General features: G+C 42.3%; 2 protein-coding genes across 2 annotated transcripts in view; one reads left to right on the top strand and one right to left on the bottom strand.

The window, feature by feature from the left end:
* LOC142564122 (uncharacterized) overlaps positions 1–12,032 on the top strand; it is a 22,820-nt gene extending 10,788 nt beyond the window's left edge. Inside the window, exon 4 of the mRNA XM_075674978.1 lies at positions 11,782–12,032. Coding sequence (XP_075531093.1) covers positions 11,782–11,787 — 6 coding nt within the window. The 3' untranslated portion in view covers positions 11,788–12,032. The remainder of the gene's footprint in view (positions 1–11,781) is intronic.
* PpD3 (protein phosphatase D3) lies at positions 4,339–21,559 on the bottom strand. Its single transcript, XM_075674976.1, has 13 exons — positions 21,385–21,559; positions 21,099–21,268; positions 20,290–20,361; positions 20,071–20,218; positions 17,053–17,174; positions 11,256–11,321; positions 11,093–11,191; positions 10,670–10,775; positions 10,529–10,589; positions 8,083–8,164; positions 6,692–6,999; positions 6,014–6,095; positions 4,339–4,661 (listed from the first exon to the last, which is right to left on the bottom strand). Exons 1-13 carry the CDS (start codon positions 21,521–21,523, stop codon positions 4,608–4,610), a joined length of 1,509 nt encoding a protein of 502 aa, XP_075531091.1. The 5' UTR covers positions 21,524–21,559; the 3' UTR covers positions 4,339–4,607.

Genomic DNA, 21,559 nt, shown 5'->3' with positions numbered 1-21,559 from the left:
GCCACAGAGCAAAATCTGCTTCAAAAAATGATTAGAGGAATATGATCGAGAACAGATGGAGGGCTAAGGTTTTTAGGTACCTATATAAAAAGAATTCCACCTCACAGTGGGGAAAAAGAATGAGGAAACTCACTAGTAAATACTACATTAACAACATGGATGGTGGCAAAAAAAAAAAGAAAAAAGGGTGTTAAACGTAAAGCTACAGTAACAGAAACAGCATACTGCATAGATGCAATGGAGACAGAACCAGCTATGGAAACATATAGAACAGTAAAAAATGAAATCAAAAGAGAAAAATTTTATAATAATTCAAAGGGCAGTGCACTACCATTTGAAGCCAAGTCATGATGGCTGAGAATGCAGCGTTAAGAAAATTTGCCAATAATGACTCTTTGTGCACAGCTTTATGAAATAGTGCAGAAACCATTGAGCATGTTTAGTCAGCATGCTGCATTACACATCCACATAAAAATGACAACATAGTTGCCCTTCCTGAGCCTTAAGCTTCAAAGATAACAAAGAAAAGGTTAAGGTATCTGTGGAGAATCATAAAAGACGGTCAGAGTATTTGTGGCATAATGGTAGGGAACACACAGACTGAGAAGATGCAACAGTTTAGTGCAATAAACTATTTTAAAGGTTCAAAGGTTTAACGGTTCAAACCACACACCTCAAGTGATGGGAATAAATGCAGCAGACTGGTAAATCTAGAGCTTTACTGGCGCCAGTCCTTAATTAAAGGGATGCTCATAAAAACCATCCAATCAATCCAGCCTTCAATCATTCAGCCACCATGAGAATCATGGGTAGTACATGAAATTTTCGGATTCAGTGTGGATTCATCGAGAAAAGCATTACGGCTTCTTTTATTAACAACACAGAAAGCTGGGCAAGTTTGTGCATGGTTGATAAGAGAAAAGTGAACATGGTACGCAAATAAAAAGAATGTGATGGGGCAAAGTTGGAACTATTTCTTAAAATTTATTATGATGACATTACGAAAGCATCAGATAATCATTTTTACATCATAATTCCCAATTCATCATACCTGATATTTAGATACGACAAATTATGGATAACTTACAGCTATATATGCTTTGTTCAGCTATAGGTTCTTAGCTACTAGTCACAGCTTCGTCCTGTCATGTTTTCTTCCTTCGTTTACCAATTTCAGTGCAATTTTCTTTCCAATCAAGTTTCTTTTATTGTTCCTTGTGGTTTCTTTGAAGCAGTTAAGTGTTTTACGTGACAATTATTTTATTTAATTGTGCGATGTCCAGAGCATAAATGACTGAAAAGGGTAGAGGCTTGGTCGTGTTGGTAATTCATTGTAGCACAGGCACAACACAAGAGAACGAGACAAAATAGAAGGACACAGATGGTACCGACTACCAACAAGATTTGCTGTAATCTTGTCCCCATTTTTAGTACCGTGCTTGCGTTACAAGTATAAATTGTGTGTCACTAAATCTAGCAACATTTGCCATGTGCACTCTTTATATTCGAAACAACTTTTCTTCTAATATTGTTCTGCAAACAGTGGGATGGTAGAAAGTAGAGGCTAAATAAGACTAACTAATACTGTACAATGAATGTGAAGTTAGTAGTTACCTTCAAGAAAGTTCCCCAATATAACCAAGGTCATCAGAAACCAGAAGAATGAAGCTAAGCAAATGCTGTGCTGCCGAATACAATCTTCTGCCCATCATTCCCATCCCAGCTAAACAGCAATAATGGAAACATATGCTGACAGTGACACAAGAATTTCCTCTAGAGTATGAAACTCTGCGCATGTGAACATGGTCTCCAAGATTGCATCGTGCACGCAGGTTAAAACCAGTACATGCAATCTCAGAGGCCATGCATGTGAACATGGCTCAGAGATAGGGCAATGTGCTGCCTACAGTGTGCAATGGCAGATCTTTCAGGCACTAATAAGAGTATTATACTCTTGAAGAAATGAGATGATGCTGGACTAAATTGTACAGGATACTTGGTACCTTTCAAGGCTGCCAAAGTGATTGCCAACTAGCTGCCATGAAAACAAAGTTTGATGTTTGATGTTCAACGCTATTGCATTAAACAACATGTCACATTATAATGATTCACAATGGTAGAGAACTCTTGCAGTGCATTAAGGAAATGGAGGCACAGTGAAGTGTTCTTACTACTCCTGCCCTGTCCCTGTGCTCTTGACATGTTTTGAGGTTTCTTAAGGGATCATCAACTTTCTCAGCCACACAAACTGCTAACGATGTGGCCACATGACGGATGGCTCCGTGGATGACCGCTTTGCAGACAATAATTCTGCAGATTGTTGGCTCCAAATGACGCAGGTGAACAGAGCTGGAAAAATATTACTAACTTACACACTTCACGAATGTTAGCAGAAGACTGGCTTGCAAATATCTCCCAGACAAAAGTTGCGAAGAAAGAACAGTTGGCCACCATGGGTGATGTTTTCTGAACTGGACAAGGACAAGCATATCTTTGGACAGTATTTGTTGCCAGACTTGCAAAGCATTCTATGCTAAATATGTGGTGTTAGAACATAAGAATCCGGATATAAGAAATAGCTCGACATTTTCTGTGTGCGTTGCAGATTTAGCACTGCCAACAGCAATCCATGAGGTGCAGTTGCATGATGCACCACTTGGCATGGCAGATGCAGATTTGTTCCATCATGTTGGTGCATTGTATAAGCAATGTGCCACAATGTTTTTGAAGCCACAGTTGTACTGTTTGTTGAATACCTAGAACAAACAATTTTTTATGATGTTGCGTTACCACAAGGGAAAAAAAAAAGACAACTGATTAAAACACAAAAGCCATTCAGGTAAAAAACTTTGTTATACTTAGCTTCTATGTATTGCTTATTATTTAAAGCATTTTCCAATAGCATTACTTTGGCACATTTATTGTTATACGACTCATAGTTAGGAATGCTTTTGCTTCTACTAATACAAGACAATGTATAAGATATGCTTGGAAGCACTAATTCAATTATCACCATCAGATCCTATATGATGCATGTGCCCTGCTTATATTGCTCCTTTTATTTCTTTGACATTGTCTGGTACCAGCAGCAGTGTCTAAAGGGATGCCAAAAGCAATTCCATAGGGAAGTCCGGCTCAATAAAAGTTGGACAGCCACTTTCCAAGAAACCCATACAGGGTTCACATAATAAGTGCCACGCAACAACACATTATGAAGAAAATTTGCCACTGAACACTGAGTGATCACTACTAAACTATGACTGTGTTCCAATACTCGCCGTAGATGACAAAGTATTCGGCTTAGCGGACAGCAGCCGTCTTAAGTCTCATTCCAGTCCTGACGAAGACGTCAAAGAAGACAGCTTTGCAAAGACGACATTGAAGTCAGAAACGATGTAGGCTACTTTCCTGTCCAAACAAGACGGCGGCTAGTGGCAGCTGAGCAGGAAGCTTGGAAACTCGATGGGAAGGTTGTCTGTGCATAAGGAAACGCCATGCTTTCCTGTGTGCTTAATGGATGCTACACTGTGTTTTTCATAGGTTCACAGATGCAAAGAGTTAAAATATAGAAATAATGTGTACCTTTCTTAGCTTTTTTTCTGCCACTAGATGGTGGGACATTGAAGAGGTGCCTTCCTATTGTCTTCCAGGCAGTTCCAGATGCTTTCCCTCACTTGGGCTTGAAGCCGTCTTAGCTGTCTATGTAGACTGTCTCTGATGCTGGCCAGAACTGGAACACACCCTATGGCGCTACCTATGCATAGCAGACAAGGCAGTAGTCTTGATCAATCACACTTAGTGCGTGTTGCTGGGATATGCACAAGTGGACATGAAACTTACGGATGGATGCATGTCCTGTGAGCTGCATATTCATGCCATGTGACGATCAAATGCAATGATTCTGTCGAACCACACTAGTAACAGTTGCAATCGGCACAAAAATACTTGCGTTATACTCGGTACTCATTATATGTTGCGATCGACAAGAAACATTCTAGATCTACTTCGCTGCATCTGATCATCTGCTATATCTGTGTTCATTAAGCCCAATAATTTGTTATACCTGTGTTAATTACATATGATAACTCATTAGATGCAATAATTAGTTATACCCACGTTCGTTATTGAGATTCAACTCTCTTGCAGACAACAGAGGCCTCATGATATCAGCAAGTGCTAGTCACTATAATGAGATATCACACTGGGTGCCAAGTCAGGCAAAAATAGGTGTACTAGTGAACGGCATCAATCGAGAATGCAGGCCCAAGGAAAATAAAGGACTGCACGCAGCCACAACAGCAGCCCCACATCACTCCTCACAAAATGAGCACAGGCATCCCAACTGTTGCACATACTGTATTCTCAACAGCAGTTCTTTAGTACAAACTCATAGCTGGAGGCCGTCTGCGACATGACTTGGAGCAGGTACGACCATCCCATTTGTGTGGCTGTAAGGCCTGCCAGCAGCCTCCAGCTCTGTGGAGCCACTTGCTGGCAGCTGGCGCCAAGCATCGGCAGGGTGAATTTGTGTGCAGTGGGTCCCAACCCTCGCCACCATCTTGGTCAGCCGTGGCAGCAGCAGAAAGACAGTAAACCGCCTGCAGGCCTCAGAGGGCGAGCAAGCTGCTTGCATACGCCATGGGCTTGATGTTTGGATGAGGCTGCAAGTAAGTGCATCAGTGCAATATGCACCAAATTCAATGTTTGTAGCAAATATAATAAAAAAAAGCCAGAAGTGACATGGCTTGCCAACAATTAAAATGTGTGCCTGCAGCAATGACAAGACAACAGCAAAGAGAAAGCATGCTATGTACCAACTCTGCCACCTATGCCAGATTTTGTTGATTCATTCAACACTGTGACACTGTAAGAATGCAGTAGCATACAGCTCAATTATGTAACTATTCCATGCCTTTCCATTGCTAACATTCAATTGCAAGGAAAGAAAAGACAAGCGCCGTTCAGTGCTGCTGTCCAGAATAAATGAATGGCTGAAATAAACCTATTTCTGGAAATAAGGTACTATACTATTACATTTGGTACAACAAATCTTCTAGCATGTCCTAAGCAATTTGTTGTAACAGGATTAAACTGTGTAAGTAAACAAACCCGTAACTCCAGTTTACTTATGTTACAAGTTTCATGCTGGCATTGGCAAAACTAACTAAAAAGATATCTGATTTTGTTATATTGTGCTACTGGTGTAGCCAGTGATGAGTGAAAGCAAATGACCCTTTGAACATGTGCAAAGGTGCGATAAGATGCACTAATGTTGAATTCCAATGGCGGAGTCGGAGCAAGTTTGTTACAATGACAGAGTGAGGGCGGGAGTAAGGTGTTCCAATTAGAGAGTCAGAGGGGATTCAGAGCGGGAGTCATTCCGTGGAGCAGAAAAAGATGCTTTGCCAAAATCGGCGGAGTGGACCGGAACTCTGCGTGACATATTTCCTTTACCACGTTTGTCTGCTGGGAGGCGCCACCAGTCACGACTCGCGAGGAAGCAAAAGCCGCTGCACGCTTGGCGAGATATCCATTCCACACTTTTAAAAAAACAACAGGTGAATGGCGCTGAAGAGACAAGTGACCGGTACGGCAGTGCTGGGAGCAAACAGCGGAAGGAAATGACAACATGCAATGCATCCTGGGTAACTCGGAGATAGAAGTTACGCTTCCGCCTTGCTCCGGCGGCGCAGGTTGTGTTCCACTCGCGGATTTGGAGGTGTTGCTCTATGCCAGAGTCGAGTGCTCGCTCGCGGAGTTTGTCGGCTGCTCCGACTCCGCCATTGGAATTCAACATAAGAAACTTGCCACATGCAGCAATCACAGCTAAACGTACGTAAGGCAGAGCCTGCTAAAATTGTTGACTGCCATCAGATATGCACTAAAAACATAATAGCTCTCAGCTAGCAATAACACACTTATAAGGGTCACAATGTGCTTGTAATGGCACCATGACAACAGCTTTCACTTAGATAAAGGGTCTCTGAACTCCAGACTGATACTATGAACTTACCACAGCCTCATATGTGGTGAACTTAGGCTTCAGGTCGCGGCCGTTCATGGTGATGAAAGCTCCCTTGTTCCCCATAGTGTCACTGCACAGAAACACACAAAAAGAAAATACTTCAGTGGAAGTCAACTGCAGTTATGGCAGGAAAATGGACATAATAATCTGAGTATTGCTTCCACATGCCACGATTTTGCTAAAATGTACTGATCCTAACACATGACCCCTTTTTAATTTTCAATTTTTCCTTTACATGAAAGGAAAGAGCTACAAAAAACTACAACATATAAAGCTTGATGAGGTCGCTGCACCCATGACATGATGGCAACGGATATAACAAAATGGTGGTCATGTACAAATAGCTTGGATGAAATAACACTTTGTAAATGATATGCCACAGCTAATAACAACGTAACAACAATGCCCACGACTATTTCGTAAGTAAACAAGGCATGTGTACAAACAATCATCATTTACAGGATAGGTCTACACAGCAACAGCAAACAGTGTCAAATGCACAAGCTACATAAGAGCAAACAACTGCACATGCTTCTATTCAAGCAGAAAACTAAGAAGGGTTGAACATGGACAGCATCTGACATTAGCTACTTTTCTTGTTAAATGTAAAGTTTAATAGCCAAACAAAATCTGAACAAATTGGAGAACTCAGGATTCAGTACTAACCAGTAGTTTGGCGCAGAGAAGACAGTGATGCATTTGCCTTGGTGGGCAACCTCGTAGCCGTCGGCCTTGACTTCATGGCTACGCACAATGTAGTCTAGGTTGTTGCGCTGCAGGAAGTGCCGCGTCACATCGGGTCCAAAGTGAATGCCCACACCACGCTTGCTGGGGGAGCGACCCTCTTGGGGCTGGGGGTCCGACCACAGAAGTTCACACATGATGCCTTCCTCTGGTGGTTGCCTGTTACGGGATGTCTTGCGGATATCGTCTAGCGTCACATTGTCATCGGAGAACAGGCCTCCATGCATCACCTGCATAGCATGACAGCGACTACTACTGGAGCAGCTCTGAGCAATCGCAACAAAGGAGTGGTTGAGCGTCGCCACTTGTAATCGGATGCCATAGTGAACTGCCGGGTGTGCCAAGGTAGGCTTCTTTTGTTCAGAAATGCAATATAATGAATCCTACATATAAGAAGCTTTTTAATCTTAGACAACACCAGCCTGTCTGTGCTGGGCTATCCACAGACCACTTTGGAGAAGCTAGGCCCGTATTGGTTCACTAAGTTGTTACTTGAGACTCAGGATGGAGATCATGTAAAATGTTCAAGGAATAAGCATCTTAGCTAGGCAAAAATGTGTCAATATAAGATACTTTAGGTGACTGTAGCACAAGAACAAAATAATAAAACATGAACTTGGCACTTGCAACTGGAAAGCATGCATCCACGGTGAACAGTGAAACCAGGAATGATATGCATATTGTTGAGGTGCTCTGCCTAGCTCCTTAATATCTTCCCAAGATTATTTTAAAAGTCATGTGGTGGAAAATACATATACTATCAGAGAATTCGAATATATATATATATATATATATATATATATATATATATATATTGTTACATGCATCACAATATACTATATAGTTGGCATCTTATGATATATCTATATAAGTATAGAGAGAAATTTTTCAGGCTACCTTCAAAGGCAAAAATCTTGAGAAGCGCTACAAGGTAAACAGAACTAGTATTTAATTTCAACAGTTTGGACCTGTGGAACTGTCTTCATCGGGGTTTACAAAAAGTGGCACTTTATATACAGCACAGCATGTGACAAAATAAAATTAATTTATTCCTGAAAAGATCAACTGCTTCATATTACTAATGAATTAATAAATTTTGTGCACTTGATGTGTAGCTTTCATTGCCTACTAGGGATGTAGACTTCTCTAAGAACCACACACAAAAGAAATGTTTTAACACTACAAAGCAGTTCCCTACAATGCATTAAGCACCACATGTAGTTCAATCATGCCAGCAGAGGAAGCAAGCCATGTGGCAAAGTATGCAGTAAACATGGCGAGACAAAGCTATTACGTCATAAAGCAGCACACACCAGAACACGTCCATTGATGAGATGAGCCAAGGGAAGCCAGTTGAACACTTCTGTGAATAGCTCAGCCATGTTGGGTGTGTATCTGAGAGGCAAGGCTAAGGACCATAAAGCAATACTTCTATAACTGGCCAGAGTCCTGAGAAGAAGTGTCCACAAGGGATACTCAATACTCTGACTCATAATTTCTTGGTAGCGTGGCCAAGGCTACGAGACTCTGCATGGCATTTGGGAATACTATGTGCACTAGGATGTAGTTGCAACTGAACCTCCATGGTACTATACATTTTCATTGTGTGGCTATTTATCCACTAGATATAGTCTTACGACGTCATCTTAAACAATCAAATTCTTTATGAAATCTCTTTTTTTTTGTACCAGCTATTCAGACTTTTCATTTTCTAGTGCAAGAATATAGACTCTATGTCCAGTGCCATTTTCAGCAATATGAGTAGCATAACTTGTGCTACAGTATAGACAAATGTCCTTATACTATTAAAGAAAAGGTTATCTACTATTAGAAGTTGACTACACAACAGTTTAATGAATGCACTCATTTATAGCAACAGAGGAATTCCGTGTCGTGCTAGTTTTGTTGTCTGCTACCCACTTTGCAGACATGCAGTTTCGACATCTGATAGCGTTTGCTGGTTCAACTCAAAGCTTTATTGGGTACTGTAAACACCCAACACAAAACGAGGAAGCACTTTTGATTGATATTCACAGCGCTTCATGAACACCACCGCTTAACATGAAGATGACCACGATAAGTCCGCTGTGCTCTCCACAAGGCTCCCTACTCACATGCCTCATGCTGCAAGACAAGGGGAGAAAACAACGATGATACTTCCTAAATTTTTGCTAGCTTAAGCAGAAAAATGCACCTACATAGCCAGCTGATGCCCCATAGATTTACATAGCACTGACATAACTGATGGCTCAGAATTTTGCTAGAAAGTGTTGTTTGGATGCAAATATATATGACTTTTGGCTGGGATGAAGGTAAAGTTTACTGTTGGCAGAGCAGCTTCATTTTCATGCTATTATACATGTTTTTTTAGAGCAGATGATGCTGCACCACGATGGGACATAATGCGTTCGCACACTTTTCATTGGATGACGCCAGCTTTCACTGCCAACATATTGTGAAACAAAGTATGAAAATGAGCCCTTGAACAGCATCATCTGTTGCAAGAGTGAGACATTTGGCATGCATACAAATGACCTGTGTGTCTCATCTGTGCTCCTTCCATCTGTCTGTCTACCTGCAGGTTAAAGTTTGCAAAGCTGAACAAATTTTCCCAATCATCTGCTCTCACGAACTGCCTGTTTCAAGCCATATTTATCAGATTAATTTAGATAAAAACAAAGTGAAACTAGCACTGGTCAGCCATAGAATTACAACTGCCTTTTACACACATTGGCTTCTGCTACTGACCCTGGCACACTGAAATTCATATGAACATAATTGTTTCATTCTTATTCTACTGTAGTTTCAACTTCAAATGAATGCTCTGCATTCATTTATGCTCTGCATAACTTAATGCTCTGCAGCAGAATGCCTCCAGTGCCACGGCATTCTGTCACTTTGCACAAGATCACAGGTTCAACATCCAGCTGCAACACATTTCAAAGACAAAACAATGCAGGGATGCTTCCAGATTCCAATTTCAGTAAATGTTGCAAAGCCCAAGTTATAGAACAACAGGTGAACTAGTGTGACTCAGAGCACCTTTTGTAGCCCAAGTTGTAGCTATAGGACTATAATCACAAACAGTGAGAACCTGCCAAATTAACATTCCAGGTGTCATAAATACAAAACAAGTGATCTTGCCTTCTCAATAAACTATACTGAAAGTTGTAAACAAACACTAATAAGATTAATTACACAGTAAAACCTCATTATAACAAAGTTGCACCTGACACGAAAATACCTTCAGTATATCTGGATTTGTTACAAGTGTATTTTTGTTATGTGCTGATATCGGCAAAAAGCATTTCTAATTTACTTTGTTATATCAGATATTTCATTATATCCATGTTCATTATGGCATCGAACTTTGATCATGCACAAGATGTCTGCTTTTCACAAGTTGCATAAACGTGACTAGTGTGTGTGATCACTGCATCATAAATGAGTCGGCACAGCTGAGTTACCACAATGGCACAGCTGTAGAGTCAAAATCAATGGTAACAGAGCTTTCAAGATGGCAGAACCAACAGCAATTTGTGCATATTTATACATATCTGACATATGCAAAATGGCAGGACAGTGATGCTCACTAGCATTCCCATTTCACATCAACATGAAATTGTATAATAAAGTTACATTTTCATATGCAGATGAATGTTGATTTAATGGACTTCGACAAATTTCTCTGGAAGACAATGCAATAATTATCTCAATATATACCACAGTTTGACTACGGTGTTGATTTGTAAAGGATACTTGGCCTTGACCTCCCCTTCAAAACCATACATTTGGTTCATGGTCTGGCTCTCATGGTTTCCTGCCGAGGAAAACAGTTCAGTCTGGCTTTACAACAATACAAATGTTGTTAAAGCCGCAAGCATTTAACAGTCTCCTTACCTCGTGACATGTACATGTGATTTGGATAGAGCAACTTGAAGCCAAGCAATGTGAAGATGCACTCGACTGAGAATGAACCCCGGTCAACAAAGTCTCCATTGAACAGCTGGTCAGGTCAAGAAGAACAGGTCAAGGATTAAGAACAGGTCAAGGATTAAGAACAGGTCAAAGAACAGGTCAAAGAACAGGTCAACGATTAAGCAAATCCCACATCCAAAAGAAAAAAGACACACACACAAACACACACACACACACACAAACACACACACACACACACACACACACACACACACACACACACACACACACACACACACACACACACACACACACACACACACACACACACACACACACACACACACACTGTGTGTGTGCCTAAAGGTAGAGAAAACTCTCATTACACCACCAGCCAAAGGATACATATGGGTTAGTCTCAGATGGCAGCCCATTCAGCTCAAAGATGTTCATGAGGTCAAAGAACTGGCCGTGAATGTCCCCACATACTGTAAACTTGCACTCCTGCAGCAATTAAAGTTGTTGCAATAAGCTGGTGCACAGATCCAAATAAATAAAGCCACATTACCGGTGGCACATTGATGTCTACGAGGCTGGGAAGGGGCTGGAACAGTGCCTTGGCATCTACCAGGATCTGCAATGACAAAAGGTCAAGAACAGCACACTCATTATGCACACCCTTAGGGCCTTGTGGTGGTTTTTGAATGTGGTAATTAAACCTTCCCAGTTGCTAAATCATGTTGTCATGTACAGCTCATCCAAGTACTACATCTCTATGCACTGCAGGGAACTTAGAATTTGCTACCTTACTTTTTCAGTGGCTTTTTGTTTTTCAATCCTATCTATACTTATGTATGTGTTGGCATAAATCAGTAGAAATACCTAGCCATTAAATACATTAGTCCAAAGGTACAGCCAATCCAAATTAAGGAAGCTGTATTTGACATAAAAATACATCCACTATATCTAATATTGATATCTGATATCCATTACAAAAATACTAAACTCGTTGAGTGCTTATATCAGCAAAAAATCATTTTAGACTTACTCCATTAGACCCGATAATTGATTATATTTGTGTTCCTTACATTCAGTTCTGACTGCACCAGGAGCAGGGGAGGAAGCAAGAACGAAGCAAGTGCACACCAGGGAAGCTGTGCAATGGCTTGAAAGCTACAAGGTGTGCCAAGGCCAACGTGATGACATACTATACTGGCAGTGCAGTGCACACCAGCAAAGTGCGACTCACGACTGTCAGAAGGATGCAAAGGAGATGTGCCTCAGAGATCCATTTTCAACTATATTAAAGGCTATCGGATCAAACTTATGCAAAATAAAGAGCTTATTCTCCTATGTTCGAACATGTTTTTAGTTTCCGAATATCTTATCTGGTTATTTTTCTGTGCCTCTGGAAGTTGGAAAAGTAAGGACTAATTGCAAGGTTTAAGCTTGATACCACGCCTAGGAGTATGTGTTATAAAATAGCAGGTATTGCTCCTAATACACAAATGATTGCAAATAAGCTCAGAAATTATTGTAGTACTAAAAGTTTCTTTTTTATTTTTATATCTTTGCTACAGTTGTCAAAAACATTGATGATTGGTTTCCTAAAATGCACATGACCAATATTGCTGCAACATGCAGTAACATGTACATACTTTTATTTTGGATGTCCCTGTAAATGCAAAATTCAGCTGAGATCAAGTCACATTAAGCACAAGATTTTTTGTGCACTAGTAATAAAACCAGCATAAAAGGGAAAAAAGAGAAAGAAGTTGAAATTTATAAACACGATTATTAGTTATTGCAGATAATCAATTTGCATGCATTTTGCAAGAATTGAGACTAGATTTTCAAGAAGCGTAAAAGTTCGAAATTCTCCTGCTGCACAAGTGGTATCCTCAGAACGCTTGCAAGCTTCCGCCTCCAGCCGGGCTTTCTTAGCTACACTGCAATGGCACGTTCTAGCTTTAGTTGTCTGTGTTTCACAGATTCTCTCGTTGCTCAAAGCGACTGTAACTCCCAAGTTGGAAAAATACACAGTTCCTGTAAGATCTCCCCAAAGCCTTTGTGGCCTTTGTTGAACCATGTATGGTATGGCTACAGAAGTGGCCATTTCCACAACAGTGCAAATCCTGTTTTGGCACGCAGCAGCTACATGTTGCTGTTGAGAGACTCGGCTGCGTTTTGGGGTTGGCTCTGAATATAGCGAAACAACAGTGCTTCGATGGTCATCGTCTCACGCACAAGGAGCACAGCCTTCGCCCTATCACTGGTGGAAAGTGGAGAATGAGCTGGTGCCGACTCAGCCAGCGCCAATGCTCTCTTGCTGTTGCACCAGGAAAGCTCACCATCTGGGCAAAACTTGTCATTGTGAGCTTCATCAGTTGAGCACGCACGGAAAAAATTATGTCCCTACCATGTGTTGATTAGAACCCTTTTTCAGTCTCCCAGATGAAGAAACGGCCCAATTTTCTTTACATATGAAAAATCAAATGTTGAAGGGTAATTTTGCAAGCAAAATATGAAACATTATTTTAGTAAAATATTATTTTTCTACTTGTGTCTCCCTGGTTTGCCACAGTCACATGGCGTTGAAAACACAAAAGCAAACAAGAAAATGCGAACTTGATGGAACCAAAACCATTTATTGAGTGAGGTGGTAGTAACAGTTTAGTGGCAAATACAGTGACAGGCAATATAAGCTGTCGTCAATTCAAATGAGAGGACCTATACGTGAATGAAATTCGAAGTATTCTACACTCTAGGAGATTCAAATGTTATCATGGTATCTATGGAAAATGTTACAAGCTTCGTGGCAGTCAATGAACAAAACTTGGAATCACCCGTACTGTTTGTCCCTGTTAGTATTTTTTTGGCTTTAACTGAGTTTCTGTTTGTTCTCTTGAATTTAACCAAGCACTGCACAAGTTGCGTATGAGCAATGTCTGTCCTTTTAGTGGTGCACAAATGTCGATAGCTGTAATTTACTTATGTTTGGCCATCGCTCTTGTAATAGCTCAATTGGGCTGACAAAGTTAGGAGACAATGTTAGAAGATGGAAATTCACAAGGCATTATTACTTGCCTCGTTCAGCAGTTCATCTGCTCACTTCACTTTGGAGCAGAGAGCAGGGTCATGGGTGTGCACGTATACTGTACATGTGTGCAAACCTTCTTTCACTGCTGTGAGCTTTTGCAACACTACAGTACATAGACTAACATATGAACAGCAATGTAACAGAGACAACATAAAAACCCCAGACAGCAGAGTAGTGCAGTACGATAATGAAGCAAGGCCACCAAGTTGCATGGCAGATATTAAAACGAGGGTAAATGCAGCATCAAGACATGATATTGGGCACCACATCACTCTAGCCAGTGCAGTCACAACTTGCACATTGCAGTCACAATGCAGTCATATCACTGCCAGGGATGACAAAAGGGTAATTTCATGGCTGTTTTTGTTGCACTGCATGAAAAATAAAGGGGATGACACAAGTGAAGGTATGAAATTGCACTAGTCTACGCTCGTTACAACAGACTTTCGGATACAACAGACCATATTTCAGCCTTAGTTTGTTCTACCTATCTTATTAATGCAACCAAGTTTACTTTTAACTGACCACGCTACAAAGGACTATAGGTTACAGCAGGTGAAATTAGCGGCAATTTTTTTCAAAATCGAGCGAATAAAATGTACTTATGCTGTATCTACATGGGCTGGCATCTGACTTGCGAGAGTCGGCCGACGATCGCGGCTCAATATCGCGCGCGCGAGGGAGCAAGGCGGGGTGGAAACGTGCCGTCTTCTTTCGAGGGACAAGGCGGGAGGGGGGGGGGGGGGGGGGGGCGAGAGAGGCAGGTGCTCTCCAGCAGGTGCTGCTTTCAGCGCGGCCGCCGTATCTTGAATGAATGCGATCTGCGATGTGAATAAAGTGCTCGCCCGCGCGGGCGCTGCATCTTGAAATTGATCTGCGATGTGGACAAAAGTGCGCCCAGAGCCGGTTGCTACGTATGTGCCGTGCTTTCGACGTTTAGTTCGCGTTGAAGCGAGACACAGCACGAAGGTCAGTTCGCTCACTGCTGCTGCTGGGCTTATCTTGTTTAATTTTCTATCGCATTCGATGCTTCTCCTTCCGGGAGAAACTGCGACTTCTTTTGCTATGTTTAGCCAATCACTCTTTGCAATAAAGCTGTTAGACATTGCAACGAAAGTTTCGTAAGTTAGGCGTTTCGGATATTATGGACTTAGGATAAAACGGACATTTTTTGTCGGATTATCAGGGTCCATTGTAACAAGAGTCGACTTTACTACAACTGTTTTATCTGTGGCCAAGAATGTATTTTATATATGGTGAGAAGTGGTAGATGTCACAAGCTTTATGCACATTACAAGTCAAGAGGAGTGTTGACAAGAACTTGTGAAGGCAGGAAAAAAGGGAGAACAATAAAAAAGAAGCACAATACTCCTTGTCACGCAGAGGTGAATGACAGCATAAGCTGACCAACAATGTGGACAGTACCGGTAGAACAAAATGCTGCCAGAACCCATCTCGCAATGAGCGTCGCCGTTAATGCAATTAGCACTGAAGCGACACACCATATTTCCACTGCCAAAACGCGTCATGTATAAGGTGTGTAATCAGCTTTACTCTGCACACGCTCTGCCATCTGGCAGTGCCACCGCAATGTCCACTTGTGGTGCATGTGTGAACATATACTCGATAAGATTGTCCGAACATATTGGAGAAAATTGCAGAAGCACTGGAGAAATTTAGAGAATTTCGTCAGTGAAGAGCAGCACATCAGTGGCACTCACCCAGTGACCGAAGTTGGCGTCAAAGAGGATCACCGAAGAGTGGCACATTTGGTCCCCCCCCCCAGGCAACTGGTTTCAAACCAACTTCCCTCAGCACAGCAGCCTGTTGCTCTACACATCCGACCATGGACTACCCAGTGACCCAAGTTAGCAGGAAAACGATTAGGTTCACAGTCAGACAGACAGACAGACTCCAGAAAGTGTTTGATGTATCTTATGAATGTTAATTGCATTATTAAGACAGCCTCATTATGCTATCCTTCTACTCAGTGAGCCTTGCAGAAATAGGAACACCAGGTGTACTGACTTTTCCAGCTAAGCAACTTGCTGATTTCCACTTAAATTTCATACAGAGGTGCCATTTTGTGGCTGTTGCACTTTAATACCATATCTGCAGGGTTCTGCCCAGAAATTTTTGAGGGGTGTACATCTTGCGATAGATGGTGGGTAGGGGTTAGGCATGCAACTGAGCCTCTTTCTCTCTGTATTTTTCTGATACGACTATGCTGGCAATTTGGACACAATAATGAAACTAACATGAGCCAGCAACACATCTCACAGCAATTGCCAAACTTCACCACTCACCACTGTACAGCTCGCCACTGCAAGAATGTGTGCAGAACGCCTGCTGGCGATATAAATCTATGTGCTTCCTTTGTCTGCAAGGCAGCATAACAAATTTAGATTTGTTATTTTCTTTTTGCTTGTTTTGCTGTTATTTCTGCATAGCAAATACACTGCTATGGCTATCTGAAGCTCAAGTCTCTCCTCTTTATGATGGTACCAAAATGGAGGCAATACACCAACGGAAGGTCTTGCTAGTCATGCACTTTTCCAGTGTGATGGCACCTCTCAATGCCCAATTTTTTACCTGATTTTCTACCCGATTTTTGTCAACATCTAAGGATTGTGAAAAAGAAAGAATTGAACATTTTGACTGATCAAACGGAGCGCTTGGCAGAAAACCTGGAGCAGTGGATGATAAACCAGAGCGGTGGAGGGTAAATAAGAATGTGTGGCATTTCCAATGCCCACCAGATGTGGCAGGGAAAACTCTGCCACACTGTTTGCGCAGCAAAGCACTGTTTGCGCATTTCATTCACAAGCAAGCTCAACTCTGCAGTGACGGCACTCAAAATTTGATTTAGTTGCAACAAAATGAGGTGCACCTGTCACTGCTACAGTGGAATGCGTTTTTCGCTGCAGCAGTAGCAAATTTTAAATTTGACGACGAAATAAATTTTTTTCTATGTTGTGCCCCATGGCTTTCTGTAAATGAAACAACAAGTAATGGTCACAGACATGGTATTAAGCTTAACCCACAGCAAGATGCTACGGCTAACCCAAATTTGAGCAAAATTTAGCAAGCAGTTTAGCTGGAAGTGTCAGGTACAACTGGTGCTCCTATTTATGCAACACACAGCACATTCTGTAATGAGACTGTTTTTGTTGTGCTCGTGCTTTTGTGCCATGCTGTCACAGTAGTGCTCCCACCATATGCATCGACTGGCCAGTCTATCCAATTACAAGTGAGACACACTTGCCTTGTAGGCATATTTCCGATGCAGCTTGCGTCCCGCCTTGAAGGTTTCCATGAGCTCTTTCATGAACTCCAGTGTCACCCGGCCATCCTGCAGCTGGGGTCCCTTGTAGTCATCCTCAATGCCTGCATGTACGTCAATTATAGTCACTCTGTAGGCAAGTAAGCATCATGCAAAACCATAGAGTGTGGGAGAGTGCAGCTACACACTAAGCCTGGGACAAAGAGCCTTCTCAGTGCTGTGCCAGTCAATCAGAATACAACCAAGTATATATATATATATACATACTTCTTTTAAAGTTCGAAAAAATTTTTTTCGAAGGCTGGCCAAGACAAGTGCTGTTCAATCTTTGAAGGTGCACTCTGGAATAGTTGGGAACTTCTGTATAAGAAAATGCAATGTTCAGGTAGATAATTAAAATGATTCAATAAATGCTTTTCTCTTTATTCCCTTTAGGTCACATCATAAGATTCAACTGTGAAATTGAGGTCAAGCTGTAGTGAAGTTTGCATAGCAAGAATGGTGTTAAGAGTAACACTGCTTTAGAGCTATTCTGCCTTAAAGTGTGCTACACAGTACATTGGTGTTCCAAAAGCATGTGCAAAGCAGTTCAGGATAACGTTAACTGGATTGCCAATGCTTTATTTAGTAGATGTTGGGGACGGATATCTGGAAAATGGTGCTAGCATACAGAGTACTGCTAAGCAAACATTACTTCACTACTGCTCAGCTTCAATTTCACAATTGAAACGTGCTGAATAATGGAAAAAGTTATGCAGATCCTAAACACATTTTGGAATTTATGTAAAGTAAATTAAGTGCTATAAATTTGCCCATTTCATTCCTGCATCACTGAAAAAAAAAAAAAAAAATCTGCAAGAGCACCTGTGTGCGTACAGGTTCTCTCGTGCATCCGTTCTACACAATACGATGAACAAGTGATAATCTGAAAGAGTGAGTTGCCGCAGGCACGATACAAGAATACGAGCGATTGTGGCCTAATGGTTAGAGCATCAGCATGCCGTGCTGAGAGACCAAGGTTCGATCCCAACATCGGGTATGCAATTCAAATTTTTTTTTAAAGTATGGCCTATTCGGCAAGACTGCAGCAGCACCCAGCAGCTACGGTCAGGGAAGTCGAAGGTTTGCGAAGGAAGTTTTGCTTCAATGGCTACCAGTGGATCTATTCAGTTAGCCACCTGCACAATGCAATTTGTCAGACCAATAATGTTAGCCTTTTCGAATAATTTGGCCAAACAGACTAAATTGAATTGTATGAAAAATTGTTTGAAGTAAGAAATAGTGGTATATACATAGCTTACATGGGCAGCACAACATAAGCAAGACGAAAGGGATAAAAAATATAAGGGGGCAGGACATTCAGTCATTACACAAAGGTTGTATGTCTGCAACTATATCACCAGTAAAACAGCATTACAAGCAGTATACAAGCATCACAAACAGTATACAGTATGTTTAGATGCAGTGCAGCAAGAAATGCACAGAGGAGGTATCATAACCCTGCAAATATACAAAGGAAACCCATACAAGTTTCTCAGAAAGAGGTTTCATGCTACTCTTCAGGTGGATGACAATTTTTCCCTTATAGAAAACTTCGTCCACCTTACAGAGTTATGCAAAACTCATTTGTTAGATTCAGCGTCCATGTGCTTCACATAGTTGATTAATTTGGCCTCACTCTGTGGTCTGCTAGCCTCCTGGATGGCTTAGATAGCAGAGAGACTGCTCCCACGAAGGCGATGGCCTTGAGTTTGATAGGACCAGGACTAATTGCTCTTCAATTTCAAAGCTTTATTTCTGAGAAACTTGTATGAGTTTTGTTTGTGGCTTCCCCAAGATGTATGACAAATTTTTTCTTTCACTGCTGCAAACAATGTCAAGAGTAGTGCAAACTGCATTTTCTTTGCTGACGAGATGACAGTGCATCTTATCATAAATCATCCACTGCCCTTGACAAGCTGTCACCAGGATTATTTACATCACTAGGAGTTTGTTCTGCATTTTCAAGCATTGTTAACACCTTTCTCTCATGCTCGCAAGGCTTTTTCATTTTTGTCACATTCTTATCTCCGCTCAGAAAGGTAAGCACGCCGTGTGTTTGTCAAGTGGTCACTTCATCTGAGAGACATAAAAAAGTGGCTGTCATAACCTACATTCATAAGCTGTCTCATAATAAAATAAAAAGCACAAAAATTCGTTAATCACCTGTGCTAGAAATGTGGCTTATTGTATTCCTGTTTTATGTGGTAAACAGTACATAGGTCAAACGGGACGCTGCATCAATGACTGGCTAAGGGAACACTCAAGTATGTGACAGTTGGCTTACATGTCACTGCAGTTTGTGTGGCTGTGAACTGTTGTTTGCTCAACGTACTGTTGTCAGCAGAAGCGGTGATCAACTAACAGGTGAAATAATTGAGGCTGAAATGATTTCGCGACTTGGCTATGGACGTGTCAGCACACCATCTGTGCACTTGTGAGATAAGGCATTAACCTTCCTAATAGTGTGAAATGCGCATGTGTGATGGGATAAGTGACAGCTATAAACATAGATCACCAAAAATAAAGCCTTTTGTTGGAAGTTAGCGCTCGTCTGGTGTCTCGTCGTTGCTGCTGTTGTGTATATCTGCGCTACAATTCACCAAAATGTTTATGTTTTGTTTCCTAGCTTAAACAAATGTGAACAAGACTATGGGATAATGTTCATGAGCTCTGCTGCCTGTGCACTTGTCTCACTCCTTGCACTGTTTCCTTTTGTTTGTTTTTTAGAATCATGTGCCAACTAGTTTAACAGAAAACTCTCAAGTAGAGCAGTTGGTGAGAACAAGACTACTGTACCCCAGAACTTAGAAAGCGAGAAAAAAAAAAAAAGAAGCTTCAGTGAATATCAGTATAAAGCGCCATTATGCAGGTGAGTCTAGTGCAATCAAAAAGCCAGTGCACAGAACTACCGAATCTCGGCAGCTCACACTACCTCCCAACTGATCACTCTTGCCTTACACATAGCTTCAATGTCAATGCTGTCTGCGACTGATTTCTTGGAGTCGTCCACGGCGATGGCCCGCTCGAAAGCCATGCGCCGAACCACCTTGAGGCACTCACTGTACTTTGCACTTGCATCGCGGTCGCTCGGCCGTGCTTTTGTTACCTGCAGCAAACAGATTCTATGTGCACTGTTGGACTTATTTGGCCAGCCAGATCGTTCCAGGCACCACTCACCGCCTCGAAGTCCTTGAGCGCTTGCTTGAACTTCCCTAGTGACATGTATGCAGCTGCTCGCCTGTAGTAACCCTGCAGGCCCCAAGATGTAGTCACCGTTGTTAGTACGGCTGATGAGCAATAGATTACCATGTAACCTACACACATTATTTCAGAACTATCTTGATGGTGCAAGTTGCGCTGCTCAGGCGGCACACAGGGGCACACTAGCATGCAGACACGAAACATGCACTGACTTTGCGCTATCATGTTCACGGTAACTACCATACTGCTGTTTGTACTGTTCTACCAGAAACAGTGGGCCGGAGGATGGACAGCATTCGGCATTCAAAACAGTGCTGAATGACAGAAGGCAACAAAACTGAGGAGTCTTAAATTTGTCTTTGTGACTAGGGCTTTCAGCAAAGGCAGAATCTACTTGCCGGCAGTACAAGCTAGCCACGAGGTTGCGAGCTACGCAATAATTTGATTGCCGCACGAATAAGACAAAACTCGCGAAAGTGCGCATACAGCAAGCATGTTGGCCCGACCACTGTCAACGAGCGCTACTGTTTTGTTAACACTGCGTGCACCGGCGACAAAAACCACTGACGCCGCGCACAGCCATGCGACAAGCGGTTGGCAAACGCAAAGCTACCATGGAGGCATCGTGGCAAGCGCATTGCAAATTCAAATCATGCGAACCAACAGTTTCGCAAGCACTCTGATTGCACCCCGGTTAGGCTCGGTTGTACCACCGGTGAGCAGATACATAATTTCACTCTCGCACGGTGTTGCTAGCTGCACAAGGTTCGGGAACACAGCCGCACCTTCACGTAAGTCCTGTCGAGCTCGATCGCCTTGGAAGCATCCTTGAGCGCGTATCCGAAGCACTCCGTCTTGAGGTATGCGAAGCTGCGGTTCCCATAGTAGACCGCCTTGTAGGGGTCCGCCTCGATCGCTTTGGAGTAGAGCTCGATGGCGGCGTTGAACTCCTGCTCTGCGAATGCAAACCACAAGTGTTGGAGGACGAGCAGGATCGCCGGCAGCGCACGCCGCAGGTGCCGGCACGTCCATGTGCTCGTCCGAGATGCCTTCGACGGGAGTAACACTTACTTTTGAAGTGCTCGTTTGCTTGCTCCTTGTACTTAGCGGCGAGCTCTTCCTTCTCGGGTGGAGATTTGTGCGCGTACGATTCATTCCGGAGTAAACATTCTGTTTCGGAGCCGCCTGAACCCTCCAATATCGCCGCCATGTTCGACGCAATCTGACATCGGCCGCGGCGCACATT

Source organism: Dermacentor variabilis, chromosome 11 (genome assembly GCF_050947875.1).
Source record: "Dermacentor variabilis isolate Ectoservices chromosome 11, ASM5094787v1, whole genome shotgun sequence".
In the NCBI taxonomy this organism is placed as follows: Eukaryota; Metazoa; Arthropoda; class Arachnida; order Ixodida; family Ixodidae; genus Dermacentor; species Dermacentor variabilis.
The sequence above is the reverse complement of the archived record's forward strand: the minus strand, read 5'-3'. Positions and strand labels throughout refer to the sequence as shown.